Genomic DNA, 22,835 nt, shown 5'->3' with positions numbered 1-22,835 from the left:
CATTTTTTTAAAGCATGTCCCGGCAAGATATCATGGTTGCAGCGGCAGCTGCAACCTAGTAAAGAGCAAACCACAGCCCATAGTAACCAAAAGTGGAAAAAAGTGTTTTCGAAAAAACTGTCTCGTGAGAAAAAATTGTCATTTGAAACTGAATCAGGAATGGTACCTATTGTTTCGGTTAATCTTAGAAGTAAAAGTTTATTGTGAAAAGAAATTTATATTTATTTCAAAAAAGAGCCTGAAACCCCTTGAAAATGGCGTCAAATCGAAATAAAAAGTGCACCATTAGAATCAGCATGGCCGAAAACCTTTTGTAAGATAATTATGGTCCCCCACCTTGAACACCAAGGAAAATGACTTTTTTGCATGGGTAGCACGTATCTGTCCCCCCTTTTTTTTCCTCTTTTTTTTCTAGAAGGGCTAGGGGGTGGCCAGAGCATCCTAGAGAGATGTGTAATAGCTCATTCTAAAGGCAATTAAATTTGTAAGTGCCATTTTTAAGTGACCAAAAATATTGGAGGGCAAATAGCCCACCCTCCCTCCAGGCCCCCTCCCCCCAACTAGTCCTATAAAAATTTTTAGATATCCCTGTTGCTTAGAATAGTTTAAAGGTCCAGTATATATGGTTTTGATGATGATATGAACCTCTATAGTCTCTGGAGAAGGGCTGAATGTTGTGTCGGGCGTATCGATGTCGCGCGTATCGGTATCGTGCGTATTGGTATCGCATGTATCGTATTGGAAATATTGGTATCCGCTGTTGTTTTTTCTCAGTCATTTTCTAGGCTCATTTTTTAAAGGTTGTCCCGGCGAGGTATCATGGTTGCAGCGGCAGCTGCAACCTAGTAAAGAGCGGACCACAGCCCATAGTAACCAAAAGTTAAAAAACCCGTTTTGAAAAAAACTGCCTAGTGAAAAAAAATTCCCTTCTGACAGTGACTCAGGACTGTCAACTATTATTTCGGTTTTCTTAAAAGTAAAAATTTATTGCGAAAAGAAATTTATGGTGGTTTCGAAAAAAGCCTAAAACCCACTCGAAAATGCCGTCAGATCAAAATGAAAAGTTTACCCTTGGAATCAAAATGGTCAGAACCTTGTACAGGGAAGTTACAGTTCCCCTTCATGACTTACTTAAGTCCCATCCGTCCTTGAAGGTCGTCTTGGGGCCTCTTTCTTCGTAACGGCGTGGATGTGCCTTCTGTATGCTTCACGGTCTTCTGCTAGGCGAAGAAGGTCCGAGAGGCGGTGAGGTGCAAAGTTTTCCTTCCACCTTTTTGGGGGACGACCACGAGGACGAGAACCGTGACTTTGGCCTTCGAAGGTGATTTTTGGGAGACGGGACCGACTCATCCGTTGTACGTGACCGAGCCATCGAAGTTGCTGGAGCTGGATCTTCATAAGAATTATTTGTTGTACTTTAAGGCGCTCGAGAAGTTCGAAATTTGAGATTCTATCAAGGTAAGTGATCCCGCCGATGCGGCGGAGGAACTTAGTTTCAAATGCTGCGAATCGAAGGTTGTCATTTACCTTCAGTGTCCATGTTTCACATGAGTAGATTGCAATGGGGATGATCAGGGTATCAAAAAGTCGTGTCTTAAGCCGCAGAGACAAATCCTTGCTTCGCCATATGGGCATAAGGGCCTTGAAACTGGAACTCGCGAGGGCGAGACGTCTTTTGATGTCTTTTGATGGACTGTTGTCGCTGGTGATCAGACTGCCGAGGTAAGGGAACTCGTCAACCCACTGGATACTCTCTCCATTAATTTTCAGGTCTGGCTTAACTGTATCCTTTGGCTTTCGTGAGCAGCACATAGCCTTTGTTTTTGATACATTTATGATCATTCCAAAATAACTAGTGGCTTCGAAGACGTCGTTAAGAACGGCTTGTAGATCCTCGGGTGTTTCAGCCATTTCGTTGATATCGTCGGCGTAGGCTAGCTTATCTATCTGAACACCCCCTATAGGTGCGCCACAAGTTGTCTCCACCAGGGATAAGACTGCTGTGAGGAAAAGGTTGAACAGCTCTGGAGACAAAAGGCATCCTTGAAGGACACCTGCGGAAGTCTGGAAACTGTCAGTGAGACCTTCACTAGTCATCACACGACTCCCAAATTTTGATTACATATCCTTGATAAGATCTACTAGGTTTCGTGGGATTCCGTAATGGAGAAGGATATGCCATAGGCCATTTCTCCAAATAAGGTCAAATGCTTGCCTAAAGTCCATGAAGAGCTGATACAGGTCGCGACCGAATTCCAGATATTCCTCTAAAATTTGGCGAACAGTGAAAATTTGGTCAACGGTCGATCTCCCAGGGCGAAACCCGGCTTGGTATTCTTGGATGACTAAGGATGACACGGCTCTGATCCGTTGGATCCCCTTCATGAACAACAGGGAAAATCACTTTTATTACATCGGTAGCACTGATCTCCCTCTCGTTTTTTTTTTTTTTTTAAACGGGTCTAGCGGACTACCAGAACGTCATAAAGAGATTCTTAATGGCTCATTCAAAAGCTATTTCTCATATCTACTTACTTTAAGGTATGAGGAAACATGCTATTACTTTTAAATAAGTTGAGCTTTCTTGTCTGCAAAATGAACACGCAGAAATTTATGTACAAAAATTATCTTTTAACTTTTACAATTGCTTTTTTTTAAATGCATTTTTTTTACTTTCTGTAAAGTAAAAGTAAATTGCAAAAAGAAATTTATGGCAATTAAACCCCTCGAAAATGGCGTCAGATCAAAATAAAAAGTGTACCTATGGAATTAGCAAGGTCAAAAACCTTGTACAGTCCCCCTTCTTGAACAAAAAGGAAAACCACTTTTTCCATCGGTACCACTGATATGTCTCCCGTTTTTTTTTCTGTTTTTTTCAACAGGCCTAGCGTGCTACCAAAACATCATAGGAAGATACCTAGTCGCTAATTTCAAACATATTACTCATATATACGTTCTTTTTGTCTATTTTACAATCAAAAAGGGCCATATAGCACTAAAAATGGCACTTTTGGTACCACTTCTTATGGTCCAAAGCCCCTAACTGGAGGTTTATTATACCCCTCACATATAGTACCCCTCCAGATCCTCTTAGTAAGTTTCATAAATCAACTACTCATCTTAAAAGTGAAAGATTATTGCGAAAAAAATTAACTAAAACTAAAAACTTTTCAACTGAAAATCTACCAAAAACTAAGCTTGAATGATCAACAGTTTTGAATTGAATCTTTAAACTTCACTCTGCGAAGAAGCCTGTGTGCTAGTTTTAACGGCAGTAATTGAGGGGAAAGGACGTTCTTGCCCCTTTTGTTTTTTGCTCCTGCCTAGGTTTTGAAAAACAAATTTTTTGGGTCATTTCATTGGAAAAGAGACTTTTTTCATTAAGAAAAATGGGGGAAACAGCCGAAAGTGCACTTTATGCGAATGTGCTATCAAGTCAAACTTATAAAAAGCTTACTTACTTACTTACTTACTTACTTAAAGCTCTTGCTCGGCAGCGTCGCCAGCGTAGAGGGAACCAGTCGTCAGCGCCGTCAGTCTTCTCCAGAGTGGTCGGTTCAGGGAGAGGGTTGTCACTTCAGCCGGGTTGATGTTTCTGAAGGCGAGCCGATCACGGATGACGTCCGCCCATCTGGTGCGTGGTCTTCCCCTAGGACGCCTCCAGCCGTTTGCAGCTGGGTCGAAATCGAAGATGAGCCGGGCGGGTGTTTGGGCAGGCAGATGGAGCAGATGACCATACCAACGCAGCGAGCGAGACTCAAGCTGCTCGGACAGGGTTGGGAGTTTGAAGGACCTGAGGATTTCTGAATTTCGTACCCTGTCGGGCCATCGGGAACGTTCGATTTTTCGGAGGTGTTTCGTCTGGATGGCATCTACCTTCAGCGTCTGTGTCTGAGTCAGCGACCAAGTCTCAGCAGAATAGAGCATAATGCTGGCAACCGAAGCAGAGTATATTCGTGCTTTGGTGAGACGGCTGATCTGGGGTTTATGGAAGACTGTTTTTAGAAAGCGACCGAAGACAGAGTTTGCTTTTGCCGCTCTTGCTGATATTTTGGCATCTAGGCTTCCGTTTGAGCAGACAATTGAACCAAGGTAGGTAAACTGCTTGACTACCTCTACAGTCTGGCCACAAATTTCCACAGATGACAGGGGGTTGGACGGCGTTTTCTCAACGGGCATTATCTTGGTCTTCGACCAATATATTTTCAGACCAAATTTCTCAGCGGCAGAGGCCAGTGTTTCCAGTGTAGTTTTGAGGTCACTAATGTTTTCGCATATTAGCGCCACGTCGTCGGCAAAGTCGACGTCTGAAAGAAATCTTCCAGCAAAGCCTATGCCAAACGGCTGCACCTGCTGTGTTTTATTCAGGATGTGGTCTATTACACAGTTAAAGAGCTCAGGTGCAGCGGCACATCCTTGCCGGACACCATTTTTAATTTTGAAATATCCAGAAGGCCGTCCATTTACAATCACCGCACTTTCAGTGTTATTATACATTTCTTTGAGGAGACGGACGATTTTCGTGGGTACGCCAGCAGACTGGAGGATTAGCCATAGTGACTGCCTATCGACAGTGGCGAAGGCAGATCGAAAATTGACAAAGGCAATGTACGCCTTCCTCTTATATTCAAGAGTTTTATCTACTAGCTGTCTAATCGTATGGATTTGCTCGGTGGTGGACCTGCCTGGCATGAAGCCAGCTTGCTGGGGGCGACGCAGGGCATGGAGGTACCTTGTTGCCCGTTTGAGAAGCAGCATAGCGAAGAGCTTTCCAGGAACTGAGAGTAAAGTTATGCCACGATAATTGATACATTCTGCTTTGCTCCCCTTCCTCTTGTAGATTGGCACAAGTAGGCCCTTCTTCCAGTCTGAGGGGATTTTTTCAGAGTGCCACACAAGGTTAAACAGCATTTGTAGCCAGAGGATCATGGCTGGACCCCCATTTTTAAGGAATTCCGATGTTAGGCCACATATTCCTGGCGCTTTTTTATTCTTTAGCTTGTGGGTGGCAGCTTTTATCTCCTCCGCTGTAAATTCAGGACCATCAGGAGCAGGTATGGTAGTAGCCGCAGCAGCTGCTAGCTCATGGTCCGTCTGGTCTGGTGGATCTGAGTTGAGCAGCTTCTCAAAGTGGTCCTCCCACTGGCGGAGGCATTGTGATTGGTCGTAGATATTCTCACCGCTAGCGCTTCGAAGGTATGGCGTTTAGCGATTAGGTATAAATATAAGCTGTTAAATGAACCCTTAAGAAGCTCTCTTTAGTTACTGTAGCCTTCTTGTTTCTGCTAGTCAGTAGGTGATTTACAAAGCCCTGTCTTCATTCTGGCTTTTTCAGGGGAAGTCAGCCGAGTAAAAACAGTTTTTCGTTCATCGAAAAACAAACGTTCCTGAAAAACATGTATTGTTTTGTGAAGTATGGATGATGAACTTTATGTTATAGACTGAAAGTTTTTCGTAGCTGTCAAGGTTGTTTTCAGTATTTTCTATAGGTGTATTATCTCCCCTAGATCGGTGATAATTAGAAACTACATTAAAATAAGTTTTCAACTGAAACTTAGGAGTGCCATTAAAACTTAAAACGACCATACATTATTCTGTATCATAGGCAGCGCGATAGCGCTGCCTAAGTAAAGAACGATGTGGGCACAATTTATTATTTATTTTTCTTTTTTCTTCTTCATCTTTCTTCTCGATACCCGGGCACTTCGTATCGAAGGAGTTGTCGTAGAAACTTAGAAAAGGGCTCATTCGATTAGAAATTGGAGTAGCTAGTGCTCTTTTTAATTGTCGAAAGTGATTGGAGGACAACTAGCCCCCCTCACGCCTATCATTCCCCCGAACACATAAAATCAAAATTTTGAGATAGCCATTTTGTTCAGCGCAGTAAAAAAAAAAATGAGCAAAAATAAAATCAAATAGTCTACCAAGCGTGAAACTACCACAAATCAGCATCGATAAATAAATGAAACCCAAAACAAACAGAAATTAAAATAAATAACCGAGTCAAACTCAAAACGAGCAGAAATTAACATAAGTTGGGTGCAAAACCCCTATGCCTTCCCAAGGCCAGAACAGAATTTGCACTTTACTGAAAAAATACAAATGAATGTACATTGTCAGTATAATATACATATACTGATATTTAGTAATCAAAATATTAATATTATTTGATTTATTAAAATTATAAAAGAAAATCATTTATATTCTTTTCAGTAAAGTGCAAATTATGTTCTGGCCTTGGGAAGGCATAGGGGTTTTGAGCCCAACTTATATTAATTTCTGCTCGTTTTGAGTTTGACTCGGTTATTTATTGTAATTTCTGTTCGTTTTGGGTTTCATTTATTTATCGATGCTGATTTGTGGTAGTTTCACGCTTGGTAGACTATTTGATTTTATTTTTGCTCATTTTTTGATTAATGGAGTTCTTTACTTTTCTTTGAAAAACTTATTTTGTGGAAAAAGTTTTTTTAATTAATAAATGAAAAAGATCATGGCAATGTTGTTTCTAAATTAAATTTGAATCAAAAAACGAACAAACATTAACGTAGATAAAAGGTTTTTCCGATGGAAGTGGATACCGGAATTGAAACTTAAAACGAAAAAAAAGAATTACGCCACAACCTAATTAATACATATGAATACAACTAGTACAAATAAACCAGATAGTTATCTTTCCCTATATTTTTAGGAATATAGAAAACTAGCGCTTTACTGAGAACACAATAGTCAATTATAAAAACAGGATTATTGATTTAAGAGTCAAAGTGAGTATGTAGCCTGACAATGCTAAGCGAATCTATAAAGCTTTCCATATTCTTACACCAGTTGGGACATTGGTAACTTTCAGTACACAATTAAGTTATCTTAAAAAGATAAGCGTAAAACTAAATATTTTTTAATAACCGCGAAGTAATTGAACAGCATACAGAAATATTGGATTGATTTATCAAGCAGCATTTTGCTCTCACCAGCTATAATATCAATAGTGGGTAATATACTGTCTTAAATTGTAAGAAATATGCTTTAGTATCACTTGAAATGCAGATCAAATAAGACATAATATGAACTCTGGAAATCCGATTGTTTCCCTCTATACAAGAGTGAATTTCAAGGTATGATACAAATTCTAAAGCTACTCTATAATCCTAATACTATCAATATGGCCTTAATTTGAACTTGTGTACAAACTAATCATGACAGATTGTCCATGACAGATTGTCCTTTTCAGAACCAAAAAAAGAGCCAGTCATTGATCTGACCCATTGTGCAGAAGTGATACCAAATTAAACGTAAAAAAAATAAAGCTAAATCCTAAAACGGATTGTTGCTTTATCTTAAAAGGAATTGATCCTAAAAGGGATTGATAATATTTTGATTCTATAAAAAGTGACCTTAATTGGTTTGCTTTTACTGTACCAAAACTCATATATTATTTTGTGTTTTCAGTATAGCGTTAATTTTGTATAATCCTAAAAGAATAGTGAAACATAATTAGTTGGTTTATTTGTACTAGTGTTATTCATATATGCTAGATAGGCTGTGAAGTAATGATTTTTGTTTGTTTTAAGTTTCAAATTCGCTCTATACTTCCCTCGGAAAAACTTTGTTTTTTTAAAATTAATTTATATTTACAGCAATTCCCGTTTATGAGGCTCCATGTATCAAATAATGCAATTTCATCATTTGATGTCCTTACCCTCGGGGCTGCCTGAATAATTTTCAGACCTTTCTATTCTCTTGAATGAAATTAGTGTCTATGGCCTTCGGGGCAGGTGGCAGAAGTTTAGGTGGACTGCTAAGGGGAAATGGGAAAGTAAGGAAAGGCAATTATCTTTCAATCCCCTTATCCTTTAAAAATGTATTGCAGCTTTCAATCTTCTACAGTAGTATGGTTCTTTGCAAGTTTCAACAACCATCTTATCTATGCAAAGAAAACAGCAAAAAAAACAAGAAAAAAAACATTAATATGTAATATGTTTTGATTAGCCAACACGATCGCGGTGGCTCTTATATGTTAATCTTCTTCAGTCACACGACTATTGTTATTAAAGGTTACCTTTATATTCAATGTTGCTAGTCAAACTTCTCTTTTCCAAAATTCGTCCTTGAACATCGAAAAGGAGAAAGGTAACTGAAAAGATATACCATGTGAGACAAACATATAAACAATCATGATCAACCTTATCTACTATTAACACCAAAAAGAGTCAAGTTTTCCTGCTGGAAGCAAAGAGGGAAGTGGAAAATAAAAACTAACAAAAATTATTGCTTCACAGTGTAGGCAGCAGATGTATATAAATCTAGCTCAAACAAACTCGTCAAAGTCAAATAATTACTCAAGCTAAACGAATAACGAATAAATAAATCTTAAATCAAGACAAGATTGAATCGGATTCAAAATCAAAACAAAAGCGAAATACCAGACTCGTGCTACTACGTCCTCCCATGCCCTTTAAAAGTTGAAGGGTGATTTGTACTTTGCTGAAACCAACTTGTATTTTCAGTAGCGTGGATTTTCCGTAATATCGATCACAAAATAATATTCAAGTCTAGTCAAACTTTACAAATAAGACCTACCACAAAGATTAATGGGGCTAACCTCTCCCCTCTCTAAACCTAAAAATGGCTTTGGGTCATTTGGGCTCTACTGAAAACGAAGTATATTTTAAACAGGCCGGCTATTATTTGTTATTAAAAAAAATAATGACAATAAACAAGATTAGAGGACTGAAAAAATTTCATAGAATATCCACATTTGTTAGCATTGCTACTTTAACGGACACGTTTTTTGCCAAACCTTGTGCTGAAGATTCTATTTAATTCAAATATGTAAGGAATCCATGCCTAAACAACCTTTAAAAGTATGAACATCGACGTTTCTTGAATCAATCTATTTTTTTAGTAAAAGCAATAATTTGTATTGACGAAAAAAAAGCTAAGATAGAAGCTAATATTTAAAATCCAAGTAGTAAGATAAAGGTACGCTCGCTGTCCTGCACATTTTACACTTGACACTAACTAAAGATCAACCCCTCTCTGGACATCAGTTATGTAATTTAGGCAGCTTGAATGCCTGAAAGTTAAAGGCGAGTGTTTTTGCCCACGTCTCTGCGCAAATAAATCATATTTGTCATTGACATTAGCAGTTGAAGGGGTGCCAGCCCTAACGGGACTCCACATTTGGCATTGAATACTTACGGGAGTGACACAGCACGCTCATTGACTAAGAAATGTACCAGACCACATCCTTTTTCTAGGTCAATGACAGGGTTAGATTACGACCAGGACAATGTGACATCATCAGACAAGACTTTCTGGAGGCGTTTGTTTTAATTTACATAATTTTTCTATGTCGAAATCAAAATACCGTTTTATTTTCTATAGCATGTGGGGGGTTGTATATATAGATCATGCTTGTCTGCACAGACCAGACTTTCTTGGAATGTTAGCTTTAAAACATGTCATAAATGCTAGAATATTAAGCGGGACTCTAAAGAGATAAAAATTTGTGACTTAACACTAAAAAAGTTGAAAGTAATAGACTCATCAAGATGCCATAGCCTTAGTTCTCGACTATGTTCTGTGTAATACACAAGTACCATCGAGCAGTGTTGTCAATATAAAATATACAATAAAAGAGATTGAAATTTGTGACATAACGCTAAAAAAGTTGAAAGTAATAGACTCATCCCTATCAAGATGACCTTGTGACTTGACATAGCTTTACTTCTCGGTTTTGGTCGCTATAATAGACAAGTACACAATATGGGATTAGTGAGATGGTTATGGATTTGAACATCAAGGACCGCAACTAGCAATGACCTTAGCCACCAAGGACCTCAATCTCTAAGGTCCCCTCTCCCTAACCTCCAAGGGGCCGCCTCCCTCTATCTTTTTGGGCCCATCCCCCCATTTTTTATACTTTTTTGAAGTTTTTTTTTTTTACATGATAATTTTACTTCAACTTTGTTTACATGTCTTAGAATGAACAAGTACACAAATTGGGATTAGTGAGATGGTTATACATTTGAACATTTAGGACCGTAATCAGCAATGACCCTAGCCACCGAGGATCTCAGCCTCCAAGGTCCCCTCTCTCCAACCTCCAAGGGGCCCCCTCCCTCCATAATTTTGGGCCCATCTCCCCATTTTTTTATACTTTTTTGAAGTTTTTTTTAATATGATAATTTTATTTCAACTTTTTTTTACATGTCTTAGAATAGACAAGTACACAATATGGTATTAGTGAGATGGTTATGGATTTGAACATCAAGGACCGCAACCAGCAATGACCCTAGCCACCAAGGACCTCAATCTCCAAGGTCCCCTCTCCCCAACCTCCAAGGGACCCTCCCTCCATCTTTTTGACCCCATCCCTCCATTTTTTCATACTTTTTGAAGTTAATTTTTTTTAACATGATAATTTTATTTCGACTTTTATTACATGTCTTAGAATGAACAAGTACACAATATGGGATTGATGAGATAGTTATGGATTTGAACCATCAAGGACCGCAACCATCAATGACCCTAGCCACCAAGGACCTCAACCTCCAAGGTTCCCTCTCCACAAACGCCAAGAGCCATCAAGGATCGCAACCAGCAATGGCCCTAGCCACTAAGAACCCCAACATCCAAGGTCCTCTCTCCCAAACCTCCAAGGGGCCCCCTCCCTCCAACTTTTCAGGCCCATCCCACTATTTTTTCTTATTTTTTCTTATATTTGAAGTTTATTTTTTTAACATGATAATTTTTTTCAACTTTTATTGCATGTCTTAAAATGAACAAGTACACAATATGAGATTAGTGAGACGATTATGAGTATAAACCATCACGGACTGCAAGCACCAACGACCCTATTCACCAAGGACCTCAACCTCCAAGGGCCCCCCTCCCCAACCTCCAAGGGGCCCCCTCGCTCCAACTTTTTTGAGGACATCCCCCCATTTTTAATATAGAGGCTCTATTAAGAGTTATAAATTTGTAAGAAAAAAGTTATCAGAACGTCATTTCAAATTTCATCCAGGAAATTATGAGTAAATTGTAAGTAAGTAACAAACTCTTTCTTGTATTCACCACTTGGATGCACAATACTGAAAATTCATTCCATAAATTATGGAAAAAACGTAAGTAACTAACAAACTCTTTCCTGAATTCCCCTCCTGGATACACAATACACGCCTCTTGTATACACAATACCAATATTTCATTCAAGAAATTATGAAAAAAAATTGTAAGTAAGTAGCAAACTCTTTCTTGAATTCCCCTCTTGGATACACAATACAGAAATTTTATTCAAGAAACAACGAAAAAATTGTAAGTAAGTAACCAAGTATTATTTGGAGTCACCTCTTGGAATTTCATTCAAGAAACTATAAAAAATTGTAAGTAAGTATCAAACTCTTTCTTGAATTTGCCTCTTGGATACACAATACAGAAATTTCATTCAAGAAATTATGAAAATTTTTTAAGTAAGTTGCAAACTCCTTCTTGAATACAAAAAATTGTAATTAAGTAACTAAGTGTTTCTTGAATTCACCTCTTGGATACACAATACAGAAAAAATGTAAGTAAGTTACCAAGTGTTTCTCGAATATGCCTCTTGGATACACAATGCAGAAATTTCAATCAAGAAACTATGAAAAAGTGTAAGTAACTAGCCAACTGTTTCTTGAATTCACCTCTTGGATACGCAATACAGAAATTTCAATCATGAAACCATGACAAATTCTAAGTAAGCAACAAACTCTTTCTTGATTTCACGACTTGTATGCACAAAGTGTTTCTTGAATTCACCTCTTGGAATTTCATTCAAGAAATTATGAAAAAAATTGTAAGTAAGTATCAAACTCCTTCTTGAATTCATCTCTTGGATACACAATATAGAAATTTTATTCAAGGAATTACGAAAAGATTGTAAGTAAGTAACCAAGTATTTCTTGAATTCACCTTTTGGATACACAATAAAGACATTTCATTCGATATATTATGAAAAAATTATAAGTAAGTAACCAACTGTTTCTCGAATTTACCTCTGTCATACACAATACAGAAATTTCAATCAAGAAACAATGAAAAATTGTAAGTAAGTAAGTAAAAAACTCTTTCTTGAATTCACCTCTTGGATACACAATACTGAAATTTCATTCGATAAATTATGAAAAATTGTGAATAAGTATCAAACTCTTTCTTGAATTCACCTCTTGGTTACACAATACAGAAATTTCATTTAATAAATTATGAAAAAACTGTAAGTAAGAAGCAAACTCCTTCTAGAATTCACCTCATGGATACACAATATAGAAATTTTATTAAAGAAATAACGAAAAAATTGTAAGTAAGTAACCAAGTGTTTCTTGAATTCACCTTTTGGATACACTATACAGAAATTTCAATCAAGAAACTATGAAAAAATTGTAAGTAAGTAACAAATTCTTTCTGGATTTCACCTCTACGATGCAAAATACAGAAATTTCATTCAAGAAATTATGTAAAAATTGTAAGTAAGTAGCAAACTCCTTCTTGGATACACAATAAAGAAATTTTATTCAAGAAATACCGAAAAAAATTGTAAGTAAGTAACCAAGTGTTTCTTGAATTCACCTCTTGGAATTTTATTCAAGATTTTATGAAAAATTGTAAGTAAGTAACAAACTCTTTCTTGAACTCGCCTCTTGGATACACAATACAGAAATTTCATTCAAGAAATTTTGAAAAAATTGTAAGTAAGAAGCAAATTCCTTCTTGAATTCACCTCTTGGATACACAATATAGAAATTTTATTCAAGGAATTACGAAAAAATTGTAAGTAAGTAACCAAAGGTTTCTTGTATTCTCCTCTTGGATACACAATAAAGACATTTCATTCTAGAAATTATGAAAAAATTGTAAGTAAGTAACCAACTGTTTCTCGAATTCACCTCTGTGATACACAATACAGAAATTTCAATCAAGAAACTATGAAAAATTATAAATAAGTAAGTAACAAACTCTTTCGTGAATTCACCTTTTGGATACACAATACAGAAATTTCATTCGAGAAATTATGAAAAATTTTAAGTAAGTAACAAACTCTTTCTTGATCATTCAAGAAATTATGAAAAAAATTGTAAGTAAGTAGCAAACTCTTTCCTGAATTCACCTCTTGAATGGAGAATACAGAAATTTCATTCGAGTTATTATGAAAAATTGTAAGTAAGTAACAAACTCTTTCTTGATCATTCAAGAAATTATGACAAAATTGTAAGTAAATAGCAAACTCTTTCCTGAATTCACCTCTCGAATGCACAGTACAGAAATTTCATTCGAGAAATTACGAAAGTAAGTAATAAATTCTTTCTTGAATTTACCTTTTGAATACACAATATTGAAATTTTATTCAAGGAATTATGAAAAAAACTGTAAGTAAGTAACAAACTCTTTCATGAATTCACCTTTTGTATGCACAATAACGCCATTTCATTCAAGAAATTATGAAAAAGTGTAAGTAAGTAACCAACTGTTTCTTTAATTCCCCTCTTGGATACACAATACAGTAATTTCATTCAAGAAATTATGAAAAATTGCAAGTTAGTAACAAACTCTTTCTTGTATTCACCTCTTGATTACACAATATAGAAATTTTATTCAAGGAATTATACAAAACTGTAAGTAAGTAACAAACTCTTTTTTGAATTCACCTCATTTATGCACAATAAAGACATTTCATTCGATAAATTATGAAAAATTGTAAATAAGTAGCAAACTCCTCTTGGATACACAATACGGAAATTTTAATAAAAAAACTATGAAAAATTGTAAGTAAGCAACAAACTCTTTCTTGAATTCGCCTCTTGTATGCACAATACAGAAATTTCATTCGAGAAATTATGAAAAACTGTAAGTAAGTAACAAACTCTTGCTTTACTTCATTTAAAGGTTAATTTAGACTAGCTTACGTGTGCGCGCGTAACCTAGTCTAAATTAACCTTTAAAATGAAGTAAAGCTAGAGTTTGATACTTACTCACAATTTTTCATAATTTCTCGAATGAAATGTCTTTATTGTGCATACATGAGGTGATTTCAAGAAAGAGTTTGTTACTTACTTGCAATTTTTTAATAATTTCTTGAATGAAATTTCTGTATTGTGTTTCCGAGAGGTGAATTCAAGAAGGATTTTGCTACTTACTTACAATTTTTCCTAATTTCTCGAATGAAATTTCTGTATTGTGTATACAAGAGGTGAATTCAAGAAAGAGTTTGTTGCTTACTTAAAATTTTTCATAGCTTCTTTATTGAAATTTCTGTATTGTGTATCAAAGAGGTGAATTCAAGAAACAGTTGCTTACTTACTTCCACTTTTTCATAATTTCTCGAATGAAATGTCTTTATTGCGCATGCAAGAGGTGAATACAAGAAAGATTTTGTTACTTATTTACAGTTTTTTTCATAATTCCTTGAATAAAATTTAAATATTGTGTATTCAGAAGGTAAATTCACGAAAGAGTTTGTTACTTATTTACATTTTTTCATAATTTCTCGAATGAAATTTTTATATTGTTCATTCAAGAGGTGATTTCAGGATAGAGTTTGTTAGTTACTTACAATTTTTTATAGTTTCTATATTGAAATTTCTCTACTATGTATCTAAGAGGTGAATTCAAGAAACATTTGGTTGATTACTTACAAATTTTCGATATTCCTTGAATAAAATTTCTGTATTGTGTATCCAAGAGGTGAATTCAACAAGGAGTTTCCTACTTACTTACAATTTTATTCATAATTTCATGAATGATCAAGAAAGAGTTTGTTACTTACTTACAATTTTTCATAATTTCTCGAATTAATTTCCTGTATTGTGTATCCTAGAGGTGAATTTAAGAAAGAGTTTGTTACTTACTTACTTACAATTTTTCGAAGTTTCTTGATTGAAATTTCTGTATTGTGTATCCCAGAGGTGAATTCGAGAAACAGTTGGTTACTTAATTATAGTTTGTTCATAATTTCTCGAATGAAATGTCTTTATTGTGCATCCAAGAGGTGAATTCAAGAAGCACTTGGCTACTTACTTACAATTATTTCGTAATTCCTTGAATAAAATCTCTATATTTTGTATCCAAGAGGTGAATTCAAGAAGGAGTTTGCCAGTTACTTACAATTTTTCATACTTTCTTGAATGAAATTTTTGTATTGTGTATCCAAGAGGCGAATTCAAGAAAGAGTTTTTTACTTACTTACAATTTTAATAATTTATTGAATTAAATTCCAAGAAGTGAATTCAAGAAATACTTGGTTACATAATAACAATTTTTTTCGTTATTTCTTGAATAAAATTTCTGTATTGTGTATCCAAGAAGGAGTTTGCTACTTACTTACAATTTTTTCATAATTTCTTGAATGAAATTTCTGTATTGTGCATCCTAGAGGTGAAATCAAGAAAGAGTTTGTTAGTTACTTACAATTTTTTCATAGTTTCTTCATTAAAATTTCTGTATTGTGTATCCAAGAGATGAATTCGAGAAACATTTGGTTACTTACTTACAACTTTGTTATTTCTTGAATAAAATTTCTGTATTGTGTATCCAAGAGGTAAATTCAAGAAGGAGTTTTCTGCTTAATTACAATTTGTTTCATAGTTTCTGAAAAGAAATTTGTGTATTGAGTAACCAAAAGGTGAATTCAAGAAAGAGTTTGATACTTACAATTTTTCATAATTTCTTGAATGAAATTCCAAGAGGTGAATTCAAGAAACATTTGGTTACTTACTTACAATTTTTCGCTATTTCTTGAATAAAATTTTTGTATTGTGTATCCAAGAGGTGAATTCAAGAAGGAGTTTGCTACTTACTTACAATTTTTTTCATAATTTCTTGAATGATCAAGAAAGAATTTGTTACTTACTTAAAATTTTTCCTTTTTTCTCGAATGAAATTTCTGTATTGTGTATCCAAGAGGTGAATTCAAGAATGAGTTTGTTACTTACTTACTTAAAATTTTTCATAGTTTCTTGATTGAAATTTCTGTATTGTGTATCCCAGATGTAAATTCGAAAAACAGTTGGTTACTTAATTACAATTTTTTGATAATTTCTTGAATGAAATGTCTTTATTGTGTGTCCAAGAGGTGAATTCAAGAAACACTTGGTCAATTTTTTCTTAATTCCTTGAATAAAATTTGCATATTGTGTATCCAACAGATGAATTCAAGAAAGAGTTTGCTACTTACTTACAATTTTTTTTCATAATTTCTTGAATGAAATTTCTGTAATGTGTGTGCAAGAGGTGAATTCAAGAAAGAGTTTGTTACTTACTTACAATGTTTTCATAATTTCTTGAATGTAATTTCAAGATGTGAATTCAAAAAACACTTGGTTACTTACTTAAAATATTTTTCGTTATTTCAATCAATCAATCAATCAATTTATTAATACTAAAAACAAAACAATTACAAACGTAAAGTTTATACACGCCCAAGAAGCTCAGCTTGTAAAGGGCCAACAAAACAAAATAAGACACTATTATAAAGCACATAAAAATACTGGATGAAGAGACATTTATGAAAATAGGGTAATTAAAAGGAAACTACACATATAACTGAAAAAAATATTTAAACAAAGAAAAGAGATTGGAAATAAGGATTAAATTAAAAAAAAAAAAAATTAAAATCAGAAAAATATATTGAATGAAAAGAAAGAGATATAAATTTGGAGGGAATGAAAAAAGAAAGAAAAAAGGGGGAAAATTACTATACCGGAAAAACCCGGCGAGAAACTGCCTTTGCAGAAAGAGATAAAGGGACATCAGGAGGGATGGAATTCCATAATAAAATAAATTGATAAACAGGAGACCTCTGACTTGCTGTTGATGATCGCTTAGGTAAAATGAATCTAGGATAAGAGCGACGTAAAAAAGAAGAGTACTAACCTGAGCCTGACAGAAAGAAAAACTGCTGCAGAGATGGTGGAAGTGTACCTAGAAATGCAGAATTTGTTAAATAAAGGTAACTTTTACCCACAATATTTCTTGAATAACATTTCTGTATTGTGTATCCAAGAAGGAGTTTGCTACTAATTTACAATTTTTTCATAATTTCTCGAATGAAATTTCTGTATTGTGCATCCTAGAGGTGAAATCAAGAAAGCGTTTGTTAATTACATACAATTTTTTATAATTTCTTGAATGAAATTCCTGTATTGAGTAACCAAGAGATTAATTCAAGAAAGAGTTTGATACTTACTTACAATTTTTTTATATTTTCTTGAATGAAATTCCAAGAGGTGACTTCAAGAAACACTTGGTTACTTACTTACAATTTTTTCGGTAATTCTCGAATAAAATTTCTTTATTGTGTATCCAAGAGGTGAATTCAAGAAGGAATTTGTTGCGTACTTACAATTTTTTTCATTATTTCTTGAATGAAATTTCCGTATTGCGTAACCAAGAACTGAATTCAAGAAAGAGTTTGATACTTACTTACAATTTTTTCATAATTTCTTGAATGAAATTCCAAGAGGTGACTTCAAGAAACACTTGGTTACTTACTTACAATTTTTTTCGTTATATCTTGAATACAATTTCTGTATTTTGTTTCCAAGAAGGAGTTTGCTACTTACTTACAATTTTTTCATAATATCTCAAATGAAATTTTTGTATTGTGCATCCTAGAAATGAAATCAAGAAAGAGTTTGTTACTTACTTACAATTTCTCATACTTTCTCGATTGAAATTTCTGTATTGTTTATCCAAGAGGTGAATACAAGAAACACTTGGTTACTTACTAACAATTTTTTATTATTTCTTGAATAAAATTTCTGTATCGTGTATCCAAGAGGTGAATTCAAGAAGTAGTTTGCTACTTACTTATAATTTTTTCAATAATTTCTTGAATGAAATTTCTATATTGTGTAACCAATAGGTGAATTCAAGAAAGAGTTTGATACTTACTTACAATTTTTCATATTTTCTTGAATGAAATTCCAAGAGGTGAATTCAAGAAACACTTGGTTACTTACTTACAATTTTTTCGGTAATTCTTGAATAAAATTTCTTTATTGGGTATCCAAGAAGGAGTTTGCTACTTACTGACAATGTTTCATAATTTATCGAATGAAATTTCAGTATTGTGCATACAAGAGGTTAAATCAAGAAAGAGTTTATTGCTTACTTACAATTTTTCATAGTTTCTTGATTGAAATTTCTGTATTGTGTATCCAAGAGGGTAATTCAAGAAACAGTTGGTTACTTACTTACACTTTTTCCATAGTTTCTTGATTGAAATTTCTGTATTGTGTACCCAACAGGCAAATTCAAGAAAAAGTTGGTTATTTACTTACAATTTTTCTGTATTGTGTATCCAAGAGGTGAAGTCAAGAAGCACATGGTTACTTACTTCAAAATTTTTCGTAATTTCTTGAATAAAATTTCTATATTGTGAATCCAAGAGCTGAATTCAAGAGGGAGTTTTTTACTTACTTACAATTTTTTTCATAATTTTTTGAATGAAATTGCTCTATTGTGTATCCAAGAGGCAAAATCAAGAATGAGTTTGTTACTTACTTACAATTTTTCACAATTTCTTGAATTAAATTCCAAGAGGTGAATTCAAGTAACACTTGGTCAGTTACTTACAATTTTTTTCGTTATTTCTTGAATAAAATTTCTGTATTGTGTATCCAAGAAGGAGTTTGTTACTTACTTACAATTTTTTTCATAATTTCTTGAATAAAATTTCTGTATTGTGTATCCAAGAAGTGAATTCAAGAAAGAATTTGTTGGTTACTTAAAATTGTTTCATAGTTTCTTGATTGAAATATCTGTATTTTGTGTCCAAGAGGCGAATTCAAGAAACAGTTGGTTACTTACTTACAGTTTTTTCGTTATTTCTTGAATAAAATTTCTGTATTGTGTATTCAAGAGGTGAATTCAAGAAGGAGTTTGCTACTTACTTACTTCTTTTTTTATAATTTCTTGAATGAAAAATCTGTATTGTGTAACCAAGAGGCGAATTCAAAAAAGAGTTTGATACTTACTTACAATTTTTTTATAATTTCTTGAATGAAATTCCAAGAGGTGACTTCAAGAAACACTTGGTTACTTACTTACAATTTTTTCGTTATTTCTTGAATAAAATTTCTGTATTGTGTATCCAAAAAGGATTTTGCCAGATACTTACAATTTTTCATAGATTCTTGAATGAAATTTGTGTATTGTGCATACAAGAGCTGAAATCAAGAAAGAGTTTGTAGCTTACTTACAATTTTTCATAGTTTCTTGATTGAAATATCTGTATTGTGTATCTAAGAGGTGAATTCAAGAAACAGTTGGTTACTTACTTACACATTTTTCATAGTTTCTTGATTGAAATTTCTGTATTGTGTATCCAAAAGGCAAATCCAAGAAACACTTGGTTACTTACTTACAATTTTTCTGTATTGCGTATCCAAGAGGCGCATTCAAGAAACACTTGGTTACTTACTTACAATTTTTCGTTAGTTCTTGAATAAAATTTCTGTATTGTGTATCCAAGAGGTGAATTCAAGAAGGAGTTTGCTACTTACTTACAATTTGTTTCATAATTTTTTGAATGAAATTTCTGTCTTGTGTACCCAAGATGCGAATTCAAGAAAGAGTTCGATACTTACTTACAATTCTTCATAATTTCTTGAATGGAATTCCAGGAGGTGAATTCAAGAAACACTTGGTTACTTACTTACAATTTTTCGTTATTTCTTGAATAAAGTTTCTGTCTTTTGCATACAAGAGGTGAATTCAAGAAAGAGTTTGTTGCTTACTTACAATTTTTTTTCATAATCTCTTGAATGAAATATTTTTATTGTATATCCAAGAGGCGTGTATTGTGTATCCAAGAGGTGAATTCAAGAAGGAGTTTGCTACTTACTTACAATTTTTTTTCATAATTTCTTGAGTGAAATTTCTCTATTGTGTATCCAAGAGGCGTTTATTGTGTATCCAAGAGGCAAATACAGGAAGAGTTTATTAGTTTCTTACATTTTCCCCATAATTTCTTGAATGAAATATCAGTATTGTGTATCCAAGTGGTGAATACAAGAAAGAGCTTGTTACTTACTTACAATTTTCTCATAATTTCCTGGATGAAATTTGAAATGAAGTTCTGTTAATTTAATTCTTAAACATTTATAACTCTTAATGGAGCCTCTATATTAAAAATGGGGGGGTGTCCTAAAAAAGTTGGAGGGAGGGGGCCCCTTGGAGGTTGGGGAGAGGGGACCCTTGGAGGTTGAAGTCCTTGGTGGCTAGGGTCATTGGTGCTTGCGGTCCTTGATGGTTCATTCTCATAATCGTCTCACTAATCTTATATTGTTTACTTGTTCATTCTAAGATATGTAATAAAAGTTGAAATAAAATTATCATGTTAAAAAATAAACTTAAAAAAAGTATAAGAAATGGGGGATTGGGCACAAAAAGCTGGAGGGAAGGGGCCCCTTGGAGGTTGGGGAGAGGGGACCTTGGAGGTTGAGAACCTTGGTGGCTAGGGTCATTGCTGGTTGCGGTCCTTGATGTTCAAATCCATAACCATCTCACTAGTCCCATATTGTGTGCTTGTCTATTATAGCGACCAAAGCTGAGAAGTAAAGCTATGTCAAGTCACATGGTCATCTTGATAGTGATGAGTCTATTACTTTCAACTTTTTTTGCGTTAAGTCACAAATTTCTATCTCTTTTATTGTATATTTTATATTGACAACACTATTCGAAGGTACTTGTGTATTATACAGAATATAGTCGAGAAGTAAAGCTATGTCATCTTGATGAGTCTATTAATTTCAACTTTCTTAGTGTTAAGTCACAAATTTCTATCTCTTTAGAGTCCCGCTTAATATTCTAGCATTTATGTCATGTTTCAAAACTAACATTCAATGAAAGTCTGGCCTGTGCAGATAAGCATGATTAATATATACAACTCTCCACATGCCATAGCAAATAAAACAGTATTTTGATTTCAACAGACGAATTACGTAAATTCAAACAAATGTCTAGAAAGTCTGTTCTGATGATTTCACATCGTCCTGGTCGTAATCTAACTCTGTTATTGACCTAGATAGAGGATATGGTCTTTTACCAGTCGTATTCAATGAGCGTTTGGCGTCACTCCCGTTAGTATTCAATGCCCATATATGGTGTCTCGTTAGGGCAGGTACCCCTTCCCGTATTGATATTTCGAAACCAGTATACTTATAAGATATGAATATAAAGAATAGCACCTCATATAAGTCATACTCAAGAATGACATTTCAAACAAAAAATAATAATTGATTACCCCTTTTTTATTGTAAAAATATTTCCCCTTTGTTCCTATCTCATTAAACTTGCCTTAAATACTTTGTTTTTGCACACCCATGTACACCGACAAATCATATTCAAGATTGGCATTTTGACAGCTTGAATGTTTTTAAGATAAAAAGAGCTGCATCTCCACAGTGTTCCCCGACTTTATTGAAACATGAAGGGTCATGCACTTACAAGGCTATGTATTAAATCCTGAACCTATACAGGTAAAGGCTGTAAAACTGAGTATTTTTCAGTCGTGCACTCATCACACTAGTTAACGTTTGTGAACCTCACCTGGTGAAACCTGCATTTTGGCGATCACTTTTTCCTATACAGCTATACTTATCTGGATGGTCCTGATTGTTTGGGAGGTGTGGTCCCCCCATCAGGTTATTCAAGTCTTCTGTCCCTAGTTAAACATAGGAGAAGTCCTACTACGGTTTCTTCGTCGTGGTGGTCAGGTGAAAACGGCCGGAATTGCCTATTCAAACTCTTGCTAGGCCAAACTGCAGAGGGTGCCATTAGGTAGTGGAGACATGCATGGTTAAATTTATTTCCACGAAACGCCCAAATGCAAATCAATGTAAAGAGTCTAACCCATACTATGGCATCCCCGACAAGCGATGCGTTGAAGGTTTCATCGGCACTGTCTCCAAAAAATTGGCGAGCCCATACTACGGCATCCCCGGCAAGCGATGCGTTGGTGGTATCATCAGCGCCTTCTCCAAAAAATTGGCAAGCTGGGGTACTACTTCGGAAACATAGACAACCACTCAGTTTACGGTGCTGGAACGTCTGCTCGATGAAATGCCTAACGACCCAGTCGTTTATCACTGGAGAATTGTTGCGTTACAACATAGACATAATGTGCGTTTCAGAAACTCGAACCAACGGCATTGTGGAAGGCTCAGAGATTAGACAGCTTGAATGTTTGTAAGATAAACACTAGCTGCATCTGCACAGTGTTCCCCGACTTAATTGAAACATGAAGAGTCATGCACTTACAAGCCTATGTATTAAATCCCGAACCTGTACAGGCACAGGCTGTACAACTGAGTATTTTTCAATCGTGCCCTCGTCACACTAGTTAACGTTTGTGAACGTCACGAAGCAAAACCTGCATTTTGGCGATCACTTTTTCCTAAGCAGCTATACGTATCGAGTAAGTCCTGATGGTTTGGAAGGTGTTGTCCCCCCATTCGGTTAGTCTAGTCTTCCGTCCCTAAAAAACATAGGAGAAATTCTACTGCGGTTTCCTCATCGTGTTAGTCAGGTGGAAACGGCCAGAATTGCCTATTCTAATTCTCTCTAGGACAAACCGCAAAGGGTGCCATCAGGGAGTGGAGACCTGCATGGTTCAATATATTTCCTTGAAACGTCCAAATGCAAGTCAATATAAAGAGTCCACCCCATACTACGGCATTCCCGGCAAGCGTTGCGTTGAACGTTTCATTGTGGCCTTCGCCGAAAAATTTGCAAGCCCATACTACGGCATTTCCTTGCAATCTAATAACAGCATGTTTTTCGTCAAAGATAACAAATTTTTA

General features: G+C 34.9%; 1 protein-coding gene across 1 annotated transcript in view; it reads right to left on the bottom strand.

Annotated features, from left to right (window-relative positions):
• Window positions 1-22,835, bottom strand: part of LOC148953232 (uncharacterized) — a 172,159-nt gene that overhangs the window by 72,127 nt on the left and 77,197 nt on the right. The window contains exon 2 of the mRNA XM_089087584.1: window positions 8,057-8,131. Within this exon, the coding sequence (XP_088943710.1) occupies window positions 8,057-8,131 (75 nt within the window). The remainder of the gene's footprint in view (window positions 1-8,056; window positions 8,132-22,835) is intronic.

This window comes from Artemia sp. Qi Xiang Cuo, chromosome 4 (genome assembly GCF_049724085.1).
Source record: "Artemia sp. Qi Xiang Cuo chromosome 4, ASM4972408v1, whole genome shotgun sequence".
NCBI lineage: Eukaryota > Metazoa > Arthropoda > Branchiopoda > Anostraca > Artemiidae > Artemia > Artemia sp. Qi Xiang Cuo.
Note: the sequence above shows the minus strand (reverse complement) of the source record. Positions and strands in the feature narration are given on the sequence as shown.